Raw genomic sequence first — 11,940 nt, 5'->3', positions numbered from 1 at the left:
CCAGTTGTAAGTGTAGCATAGGTAATTTGGAGAATAGCAGAGCCAATGTGTGTGTAGTAGGAGGTGAGGTTATTTTAAGGTGATTACACAAAAGAAAACAATTATATTCAATTTCTGCAGATGGATCCCTCTAAATGTTACACACTGTTCTTTTTAAATATGTGTCTACCAGAGAGAGCTAACAAGTCTGTCTGTCAACTGTATTATGATCAGCTTACCCCACAACGTGGTTGTTTGTTTAACAAGTGAATATTGGCCGAAACAACGAGTTGAAAGACTCTAAAACCCTGTGAAGAACTAAGACATTCAGTGACAGGATAATTCCATGACGACACCTTTCACATTACACAATCGTTATTAATATGAAAATAACTATCAGAGCTTTGAGTCAACCAAATCTCATACCACAAAATATTAACTGAAGCTCCAGAGGAGTTGACATTTCATGAATCTAAGGAAACATTAAAAGAACCAGATTGCTTCACTCTCCCCCCCCCCCCCCCCCCCCCCCACAGACCAACCAAAGACAAATGAGCACTCTCAATCACGTCTTTTATTTGTAAGGCACCAGAGAAGCTTCCTTACTGCTAAAAGGTTGATTCATTCTCATTAGAGTACACAGTTGCTTGTTTACATCTTTGTATTTTTTTTTTTTTTTGCCCCAGGTATCTTAAAATGAGACTGTGTTCATAAACACATTAAACTGGTTTTTGTTTGCACAAAAGAAAAAGATAAAACATTTACAAACCTAGAAAACAATGTTAAGTGTTACTGCCTACTGAGAGAATGGGAGAAAAAACAGGAAAAACGACATGGTATACAACATTGTGCCTCTCTTTAACTGTAGGCTTGTAATGCACACATACAACACCAAAGTCTTCCATGATACACACACGTTAAAAAGCAGCTTTGAAACATACAAAAATGCTTTAAAAATATGTATATTGATATATTCATATGTATACAAATTGGCCCTTCACAGCAAAAACAAACACACATACCATTCATATGTCTGAGTTTTGCCAAAGGAGGTTTTTCTACAAAGAGTGACGTCAGCATACAGAGCGCAAATGACTAACCGATCCATTCTCACACTCTATATATTAAGGTCAACTCTCCAGGGAGGGAAAATCATCACCTCTCCAACACTAGCACAGACAGGAAGAAGAAAAACTAAGAGCACTGAGCCACAACTGAAGTGCCTTTCAAATTAAAATACAGAGAAAAAGTTTAAGCTCCGATCTCGGAGGGTGCTCAGATGCTAAATGTGGGTTGTAAAAGCTCTGGAAAGCACTCACATTAGAGGGGAATAACAGCGCACATCTGCAGCGTACAGATGCTTGTCCCACAGTCAGGAAATGAAAACGAGAAAAGGACAGCAGAGACGGTGAACACAGCACTGCTGCCCTCTGCTGCCTTAAATAGGAATATTCCTCAACGACAGCTGTGTTTCAATTCCATACTACATACAACCTGCAAAAACACTGTATGCACTTAGTATAAGCAATCAATATACCAAAAGTTTTGTAATCAAAATGTTTTTCCCATAATAGTTGTCAGATGTTCCTGAAGCTATTCCACTCTCAAAAATCAACTGTGCAATCCAGTACACATACTACTACCTAGTATGCCAGAAAAAGGTTAAAGATGCGTTCCAAATCGCAAACTTTTTCTTTGCACTTTCAGTACATACTACAGTTGCCCTTAAAAAGTGCATACTGTTTCATTCAATTGGGGCATACTACTTCCTCATAACATTACATCTAGAACTTTAAACCCCTATTCTCTTATTGTGCAAAGGATTGTGGGTCAGACAAGCCAGAAAAACATGGTGGCTTGCATACTGCAAAATGTGTAGTAGAGCATCCTGCTATTTTTTGGCGTACTGCATTTGGCATACTATGTATCAGGCCATACTAAATCCATTTGTGGTATACTAAATAGTATGGTGGTATGAGTATTGGAATGCACAGTATGTCTCAATACATAGTGTGTCAGAAACACCAGGATGTCTTACTGCATCCGGTTGCATTTTGCAGTATGCAAGCCAGCATGCTTCTCTGGCTATTCTGACCCACAATGCTCTGCTGCAGTGGGTATATGAGCAAGAGGTTTAAAGTTTAAGGTGCAATGTTATGACGAAGTAGTATGTCACAATTGAATGCATACTGCATGCAACATTACGCACTTTTTAAGGGCAGCTGCAGTATGTACTTACGGTAAAAGGTTTTTTCTCTTATGAGCATACTTTATCTCATCAATATTAGTGTGAACACACCACATACTCTGGGAGAGAAGTTCCTGCCATTTTTGTCACCACCACAAATCTGGGCCAATTGCTGCATTGAGTGGGCGTGAATGGTAGATTGTCAGTTTCCGACAGTTCTAGAAATCGACAGACTGACTAATTCAATTACGCGACAACGGTGGGGAAAGAGAGTTAAAGAGCAGAGAAGCACTTCTGATAAAGTATCCTGACGCTTCCAGTGGATTTCAAACACAAACTACTTACAAATATTTGTATTTTTTAAGTATGTTCACACTAGCATCGTTTCTGACCGTTAAATCACCATCTGCACAGAAAAGTCAAAAGTTATTGGCATGCAACTCATTACAGGCTATATTGAAGTCCAAAAAGGCAGAATTCTGTATAATCAGTTAGGGCTGAGCAATATGAAGCCAAGTAGACAGTATATATACACTATATAGATGAGCATGTAGTATGGAATTGGAAAAAATGTAAAAACATCTTAATTTTTTTGCAAAAGGACACAATAATTTATTCACCAAGACAAATTCTGACTGTGGGAATCTGTTTTCTGAGGGAACGCTTGGTTGATCTTGCTAACAGAGCTTTAGCAACTCACCCCGGACACATTCTTCAAAAAAACAATGCGGAAAAAAAAGGACAATAACACACAAGTTAAACAAGACAGGAAAAGACAGGCGCTTGATACAGTCTCAGTATAAACTGAAGTGCTCTTCTAACTAACAGAAATACAGTATGTCTTTGGCGACCATCTGGTTCTGAAGTTTAGATCCTGTTCAAGTTTGTCTTGGTCAGTTAAAGGGTGGACCAGTACGAGAGAGGGGCAGGAGGAAGGGGTGGTGTGAGGAAAATACAAAAAGGTGCTTTAAGAAAAAAATAAAAGTTAAATTAAACAAGTGTTTTCTTCTTTCCGACAATATTCACTCAAGCACACAGACACATTTTAAATGTCTAATTAGCCTATCTCTAACTTCACGAAAACATCATGTCAAAATAAAGTCAATTTTTTTCAGAGCTTAAATTCTTGTCATTTAAAGATGAGTCATGGTCCATGCCACATAGTGCGTGCAGCAGCAACAGCAGCTAGGCCTATGAAACACGATTTAACCTCAAAGATGGGTATACTAACATTTGTACAAACTATAGGTTTTTAATTGAATAAAATCCCATTTATTCGGGATTGAGGTACACAGCTAGGGTTAATGCATCCAGTGGTTGGTCGTATGAAAATGCAAAAAATGGTGAAGTCATGTGATTTATGTATGAATGCACCCGACAAGTGAAATGTCTCTTTAAAAACATCCCATTTAATATCAGACTAAGATTCAATTTGGCTCCAAGTACATAAATTAATGGAATCCCTCTCCAAACAGCTCCAGTCAACATTTTTCATTTTGTAAAGGAAAAAAAGATGGCGATGTTGTACGCTATGACTGGAGGGACGAGAGTTAGAGGGAACTGAGATGTTGCTCAACAGCTAACTTTGACTGGCAGACGGACCAGTAGGAACAACTCTGAAGGACTGAAGAGGACATGAAAAAAAAATAATAATTAAGAAATATAACCCAGTGAGAGGCAGATCTGTGTAAGGGACACTGCTGTTAACTTTCATCCTCAGCTCTCACTCCAAATGGGAAAACATTTATCTCTGTTAAGCCTAACAACAGTGGCTTACACTTTATATATAAAAAAAAAAAAGAAAAAAAGAACGCATCTATTTTAAGTCTAGAAGCCTGAACTGAGTCTATTACCACTAAATAATAAGAACATTTAACACTCACTCTCAGCCATTCAGCAGTTTCGTTCTCTGCACATCCACAAATCTGTCCTCTCTGCATGTCATCATCCCTGCAGTTACTCTTCTACATCGACACTCAGCAGACAGGCAGCCAGACTTACATCAATCTCCATTTACAGTTTTACCTTTTTTTTTTTCTTCTTTTCTTAGACACCTCCCCTACCCACAACTACCCCCCTCCAAACCTCCTTGCCGTGTCTGCACTAGTCTGACTTGTCCCCATCCTCTCCTCGGGGCGCTCTCTCTGCAGCTTCCCGGGCCTTGTCCTCCTTCACCGCCTGGGCCTGGCCGTGGGAGTAATTGGCCAGGATGGAGGAGAGGGAGAGCAGGCCAGAGCTGGAGGAGACGGGGGGCAGGGAGGGCGGGGTGAGGCCCAGGGGAAGCGGGGTCACGGGCAGGGCCAGACCCTGGAGCTGGGACAGGTGCTGCACCTGGAGCTGTTGCTGGAAACACACATGGCACAGAAAGATCGTTAGTGCTTCTTCGTTGGCAGAGAATGAAGTCGCTCTCCCTCAGAGCTTCCCAGAGCTTTGTTTACAAAGCCAGGTCGGCCAAGCGTGCATGTTAGTGCATGCGAGCGTGCCCGCTGGCTAACTCCGGGCAGCTGCACTTCTCTCTTACGGCGGATACAGCTAATAACGCCGTCCTGACAGACAGCATTGTTGTAGAAGCACACACCCTCAGTTTAACACCGTTAGCTTTGTCGCCATTGTTTGCACTGTTAGTGGCATTAGCGGTGATCAAATGCTCCCAATCTTTTATCTTGCACCTTCAATATTATTTTTATCATTCTGTGTGCCTATTGGCTAAAAACCTATTGGCTGGAAAATTGATTTGGTTTTATTTCATATTTGGGATGAGACACAACTCACCCATCATCTATACCCACTTGGAAGAAAAAAAAAACAACAACAAACAACTCACCCGTATGATGGAGTTCATCTCAGGGGGCGTGACTTGCTTGGCTCTCTCTATGGCGCCCATGACTTGTTGTTGATGCTAAAAACAAGACAAGACAAGACTTGGTCATGCACTTGACATTTAAGTGTATTAACATGAGCTGAAGTCTTAAGCAAGAGAGAAGACAAGTGACAAGATTGGACACATTTTTTTGAAAACTCAGTAACTTCAAATTTTCAAGTTTATATATGATTAAAAGACTAAATAGTAAAATATTAAACATGTTTAAAGTTTGAGAGCATTGATGAATACAACCAAAATGTAAAGTAAACAAGATGGTTCGACTGTACAGTTAGCCCCTTAAGCAGTGTATGCTTGATAGAACGTCTTAGGCACATATTCATGCACATACAAACATCATTACCTCTTGTGAGAGGTAAGGCAGCACCTGAGCACAGATGCCATTCAGTCTCTTCACTATTTCAGCCTGGAAAGAAAACAGAACAATCAGAACCGCAAACTACCAGATCTTGACTACTGAAGGGATTCACAACAGGAAACAGTGATTACCTGTTTGTGCATTTCAATGTTCAGCCCGTAGGACATTTCATAGTACTACAAAAACAAAGACGGAGAAAAAGTTAAACATTATAGTAAACTGAAGCTTTATACTTTCAGTACATTTGTCATACACAAACTTATATGTAGGTATATCATAGATGTGGATTATGTACTGAGAAATGTAGATGCTTTTGTCATGTGATTTGTAATTGGTCATCATAAAAAGCGTTAAAAGCAGAATCTGTTACTGATCATGTGATGAGTGAACCCGAGGAAGCCACTAAGTGAAACGCAATCTGTGACTAAGTACGACTAAACGAATAAACAGATCGAGACATTCTCCGTGTGCTTGTATACCGACACTGCAGCACTAAGTGACTTTGGTTGGTATATTACAGGAGATCAGATAAAGATTAACGGCCACATCTCAGTGAGTTAATGCAACACTTACCATGATATAGTGACGCTGCATCTCTGACTTTTCAGAGGCCAGTTTATCACACTCCAACTTCAAACTGGAAAGAAAGAATATAAATATTAAACAACAAAGATCAGTTTATACTACGCTAAGATGATTGCTTGCTGAACTGTAGCTTCATGTTTAGAATATAGACAATACTGATCCTCTCATCTACCCCTCACCAAAAAAGGAACATTGGTTTATTTCCCACAATGTCTAACTATTCGTTTCGATTAAATTACGCTATGCTGAGCCTCCTTGTACCAGTAAATACAATTTGATTCAAATAAATTCTATTATAGGGGTGGGATGCAAGATAATGTTTTTTTTTTTTTTTTTAAAACAGATACCCATAACCAACATGTCTCTACCCATGTTGGCTACATATACACTATTGCAAAAAGGCTTTGTGCAAATGCACCAAATATGCAGATTTGTCTACATTAAGTTGTTTGACACGCAAACATGAAAATAGCATCAAGCGTCACACTCACAGAAAATTTGCTTAAAGCAACCGAGGCAGAAGGAAAATTAACTCTGCTCAATATGAGAGGTATTTCTCACAACAATAAAATATGGGAAGATGTTTCAGACTGAAATGATACCAAAACGGAAAATTTGGCACCTTTTACGTGGATGTCCAGTCAGTGTTGATGGTAAATGTAATCCATTGAATCGAAAGATATCCCCCGTGTATGTGTGCTATATTGACCAAGAAACTGGAGTGTACATTTTACAGTGTTTTGGCTGACTCTGGTATTTGGCTGGCGAGAGGCCCCTCCAGAGTCTGAGCTGCTGAGAGCAAACACTGACTGGGCTGCCTTTTCTTAAATTGCCCTTCGATGAAACCACGAACGGAATCATTCTGCTGTGTTGAATGTCAGAGTCAGCATATTTCCATATCTTACACAGTGAGTTAACTGAGCGGAAAAGACTAACAAAACGGGTTTGGCGAGTTTTAATTATGTCTGAATGAAGTGGGTTTTACGGTAAGTTAACACGGCAATTAGGCCGGTTTTAGTTTGGTGTAAGAGAGAGAGAGAAATTCAGAAGGTGTACGTTGTATTTTTCTGTTTAGGTTTAAGAATATTCACTTCATTGACATTTTGAGAGTTTATTTTGTTTATTTATCAGACTAAAAAAGCAATGCATCCTGGTACATGTAGGCACAGCTTCGCTAGCAGGAGAACTCAATTTTCTTGGTCAATAAAGCACACACTGAGGAATTTATTTCTTCAGTGGACTACATTTACCAGCAGCACTGATGGACATCCATATAAAAAGGTGACAAATTGTCCCTTTAACTGTGTGTATGGATGTGTTAATCGCATACCTGTGGTACTGTGCTTGGAGGAACTGGAACTCATCCTTGATGCGGTCACAGGAGTCAGAAGTAGTGAACTTGAGAGGTTGACTGGACTGGGAGGATGCCTGGACAGCAGAGCAGCATATTCAGTTTTATTAATTCACAAAGATCACTGCATCCAGGTCCAGACGTTCAGTCTGAAACCACACTTTGGATGCCAAACAATTCCCAACCAGTCCAGCAATAAAGGAATATAAAAAAGTCCTTTTCAGATGTGGTTGTGTTGTTTGTTTGGAGACAGCAGTTTGACCTCTGAGATTAACCCTTTGAGAGGAAAGCTAAAATGAAGGCCAGCCTAAACTGGGCTTTGTGTCTGAATGTACTGCATAAAATGAGATAAGGAAGGAGACTGTTTAATTTGCTGACGAATTGATATGCAACATCTGTCTTTAGAAAAACCACTGGCCCAACCGTTACAGGACCAAAGAGTGTGTTGATTGAGGGAAATGTGTTTAAAGAAGGCGAGATTAAAGCAAGCCTGTGCTGACCATATGTGAGATTTATTTAGAAGCTGCATAAGAAGTCTGGTTTATGTATAGACTACACTTAAACCATTAATCCAAATCTGTAATCCAGGGTTTATCCAGTTCACTAAACCTCATTACTCTCTAAATAAGTGGCACAAGGGCAAGAGGTTTCCAGTGGGATTATGAGGCTGAACAGAGAGTCACCCAGTTACACACACAGGTCAAAACCCTGCATCCAAAACACTCAGTGGACTGGTGTACTATATTTAAAAGTAGAAAAATATAATGCCGAAACTGTTACTATCTTTATATTTTAGATACTAAACAGTTAATTGAGTAATGAAACAAAAAATGACCACAGAGCTAGAGGTGAAACGATCAACAGAAAATAAAAATGTTGACATTAAATTATCATCGAGTCATTTATCACAAAAAAAGAAAAAAAAAGAAAAGAAGAATGCTAAATATTCACTTTTTCCTGCATCTCAAATAATCACAAATGAATGTTTGGTTGGTCATACAAAACAAGGCATTTTCAGACTTATCAGAATAAAAAACAAACAAAGTGTGAAAGAATTGTTCACTATTTTCTGATATTTGATGTTCTAAACGATTACTTGGTAATAATGTTTGTTTCAGACCTAATCGTTTCACCTCTGTATATGTTTAATACTGATTAGCATGCTAACTGCTACCACATGATTCACACTAGTCTTGTGTTTCCAGTGGTGCTTTAGTTAAGGCTTTTTCAGAAGGTGTCTAATTATGTGGGAACCTTTTTCCTGACTTTGCATTAGTTGATTCCTTCTTGTTTTTAGTTTAGTCATGAACCGTTTCTTTATCTAATTTAGATTGAATGAATTAACAGCAGTTATTCGTCTAATATGTCTTTAAATTCACCCGTTACAAGGCTGTTTGTCTCTTTTAGCCTACTAACTTTAGCTCTTTTTACAGCTGTCAAATGAAAATGGAAACTCAGCCAGAGAGTTGCAACCGTTGTGATACTAAATCATTTAAGAGATAAAACCTTTTCCAAATTCAACAGTTGTATATAAGTTAACCAACTACATCTGCTGTCCCCTCGTATCTAAGCTACTTGGTCTACTGACAGTAGACACACTAAATCAAGCTAGCCCACGCACACTATCATGCTAACTTGCTCTCATAGACTGAGGCTAACCCATGAACTTAAATTAGCTGTTTTGACTAACAGCTAAGCTAACGGCAGACTGTGTTTGTAGCCAAATACAGAAAATAAAAGCTGGTATTTAAGGTACTCACATGTTAACTCTCAAGCTGCTTTCTACCCTCCACCATAAAGGTGAATACGTCGTGAGGATATGTAGAGATGCATTGTGAGCTGACAGCTACCTGCAGCTAGTATCAGCTGTCGGCTGCTAGCTAGCCGTTAGCTCAGCTCGCTTTAGTTAGTTGCTTTAGTTTCATACTGAGAGAAGTTCCACTAGCCAACTTACCGAGTGCCTTGATTGAGGAAACATCATGTCAGCAGTGTGTTTCGCTGTGTTCCCCTTTGGTTTAATCGAATTACCGGGCTAGCTGGCTAAGCTAACAGGTCCCCAGATATTATTAAATGATTGGAGACGCTCTTCGCACTTTGTACTCTGTCATCGTTTAAAATAACGTTAGCTAACGTGAAAGCAGCAGGAGCGGAAGATCGTCTTCTGGTCTTCGCGGTGAGGAGAACCACCGGCCTCCGAGGATGAGTCGGCTAACAAAAAAATAAAAAGCTCTTCAAAGGAACATCAGGGTTCTTTTTTTTTTTTTTTTTTTTTTTTTTTTTTTTGGAATAACGTTAACGTTACACCTCCCCGGGGGAACCCTGGATGTTGACACATGAGCCCCTGACTTTCCTCTGCTTTGAAGAGAAGAGCAGCATCAACCGGAAAACAAACTGAGCAGCGGAGCCGCGGGCGCCCCTCGTGGCAGAGAGCGGAACTGAACCGCTTATCACAATAGGAGCACAGCTTCTGCGTCTCTATCCACTGTGCATACATTGATTTCAGTCATTTGTTCAATTGCACATTCGTTAGGGAATTTTGCAGAGTTCTGTATCAACTAAGAGAATACCAGAGGGTGGAAGGAGTTCTAATATTTTTACTTTGCAATACTGCTCTGTAAAAATACTTACAAATGAAAGTACTACATCCAAGAACAGCTAAATGTACTTAAGGTATTAAAGTAAAAGTACTTGTTGGGGAGAATGGTCCCTTTCAGAGTTATACTTTTTTAAATCATAAATCATGTTATTTAAATATTACTGTTGCTTTGACACAAAAGCATTTACTGTTACAGCTGGTGGAGGTGGGACACATTTTAACTACTGTTGGAAAGTTTTATCTAGCACTTCATGTTTTATGTTTTGTTGTAAAATCTTAACATGCAAATTACCTACCTATACCTGACACACAGACAACTCTGGGTATTATTATTGTATAATAATACTGGACTCTCTGGACTCTGGTCTCTATGCCCTGTGTGTAGTCTGAAGGCTACTGAATGGGAACATGGATACAGGTTAAAAATGCAATGCACAGAAGAAGGGAGTTTAATAGTTCAATTGGGCATTGGCATGCATGTTTGCCTTTATCATACAACCACTAAGAGACATTTTCAAATTCTAAACATAGGGGGTTTCATAAAAAAACTCCACTATTTTGTTAGCATCTTCAACTCCCCAAATTAATTTCAGTACCCCAAAAACATTTTATTTTTTGAACATGTATAAATCTTGAACATGTTCCAATAGGTCCAGCCAGCTGACAACCAGGAGGTGTGGGAGTGCCTACAACTGCACCCCAACATTTTCTGTTCCTGCAGTTGCTATTAGGCATCATAACTAAATCAAAAACCTGAATAGTTTGCATTTGAAATTAATTTAATGGGCAATGGTGGCTGCTTGATTTGCTCTCACTGGAAATAGATATTTTTTTTTTTGTTGAATATTAAATTTAAGATTAATGAAAATCACAATGATACTTGCTTTTGAGAGATTTACCGGAAAAAAATAAATACATATTTCAGCTGTAACTTAAAAAATATAAAATCATAAAACCCACTCAACACACACCATGAGCAAGTATAGGAACAAATTTATTTCAATTTAAAACAGATACCTTGTCATTATGTTTCTCTCTTAGAAGGCGGCAATGATCATAAGTCATGTTCATGTTTGAATGAGGATCAGGCAACAGTGGTTGAAACAAATACATGAAACACATAAAAAAATATGGCAAGAGTTATGTAAATCAATAATCGATAATAACCAACTGATTGAACCCCCTTCATCGAGGGCTTTGCTTCAATGAAAACATCAAAGCCCTCACTTCCAACACAAAATAAACAGCACATGCAATTATAATTACAGTTTCTTAAAAAACAGCAGATTATCTTTTAAATCTTCAATCTTAAATACAGAATAAAGTCTTTGTGTGTACTTAATCATCTATCCTTTTAGTCTCTGGTGTGTTATATTTAAAGGGAGGGGGGGGCTGTCTCAGGTGGTGGTCCTTTGATGATGACCACAGCATTGGCACTTGGAGAGAGCCTTGCTCTAGAGAGAGTGGGGTTGGCACACTCAGTATAATACATAATTTACATTTGGTTTACATACAAAATAAAGAAAAAAAATGCGTTTTATACACCACTACACAATTGACCTTCAGGTTTCATTGGAGTGAGGAAAAAATAAATCAAGTGGTCCTAAATTATAGAGTTCTGGTAATGTTTTGTAATGATACAGGAAATGAAAAACACAAAAAAAAAAAGGGAAATAGATTTAAGTTTTTGAATATGCACTGACTCCACACCGATGTCCAAAAGATAAGTTTGATTCCGCGTATTCTAACAAGCCCACAGGAAGGGAAATCACACAACCACGGTTACCCCACAAAGGTCACAGAGCACGCTCCGAAACCGCACAAGGACCGAAACACCGTCTTTCATTATTCAAGGCAATGAAAGGCAAAAAATAAAAAAATAAAGAGTGTGTTGTAGTGAAATAACAATCCAGTGAAACACTGGTCGTTGCTCAAAACTGACAAGAATCAAAGAATGAGACGGAGATTTAGGTTTTGTACAGACTTGGCTTCCCTCTCTCTA

The 11,940-nt window shown here is 38.9% G+C and overlaps 1 protein-coding gene across 1 annotated transcript; it reads right to left on the bottom strand.

Annotated features, from left to right (window-relative positions):
* Window positions 1–535: 535 nt before the first annotated feature.
* On the bottom strand, window positions 536–9,852 carry LOC137866423 (TLE family member 5-like). Its single transcript, XM_068702337.1, has 7 exons — window positions 9,297–9,852; window positions 7,322–7,419; window positions 5,980–6,043; window positions 5,538–5,582; window positions 5,392–5,454; window positions 4,992–5,066; window positions 536–4,510 (listed from the first exon to the last, which is right to left on the bottom strand). Exons 1-7 carry the CDS (start codon window positions 9,321–9,323, stop codon window positions 4,271–4,273), a joined length of 612 nt encoding a protein of 203 aa, XP_068558438.1. The 5' UTR covers window positions 9,324–9,852; the 3' UTR covers window positions 536–4,270.
* Between the last annotated feature and the right edge of the window lie 2,088 nt (window positions 9,853–11,940).

Source organism: Cebidichthys violaceus, unplaced genomic scaffold, assembly GCF_023349555.1.
Source record: "Cebidichthys violaceus isolate CVI_PGR_0920_01 unplaced genomic scaffold, fCebVio1.0.p SCAF_83, whole genome shotgun sequence".
NCBI lineage: Eukaryota > Metazoa > Chordata > Actinopteri > Perciformes > Stichaeidae > Cebidichthys > Cebidichthys violaceus.
Note: the sequence above shows the minus strand (reverse complement) of the source record. Positions and strands in the feature narration are given on the sequence as shown.

Coding starts and splice junctions, on each gene's coding strand:
- LOC137866423 (XM_068702337.1), bottom strand. CDS start 9,323: ATGATGTTTCCTCAATCAAGGCACTCG. Junction 7,420..9,296: donor TTCCTCAATCAAGGCACTCG/GTAAGTTGGCTA, acceptor TCTGCTGTCCAG/GCATCCTCCCAGTCCAGTCA. Junction 5,455..5,537: donor ACATTGAAATGCACAAACAG/GTAATCACTGTT, acceptor TTTTCTTTCCAG/GCTGAAATAGTGAAGAGACT.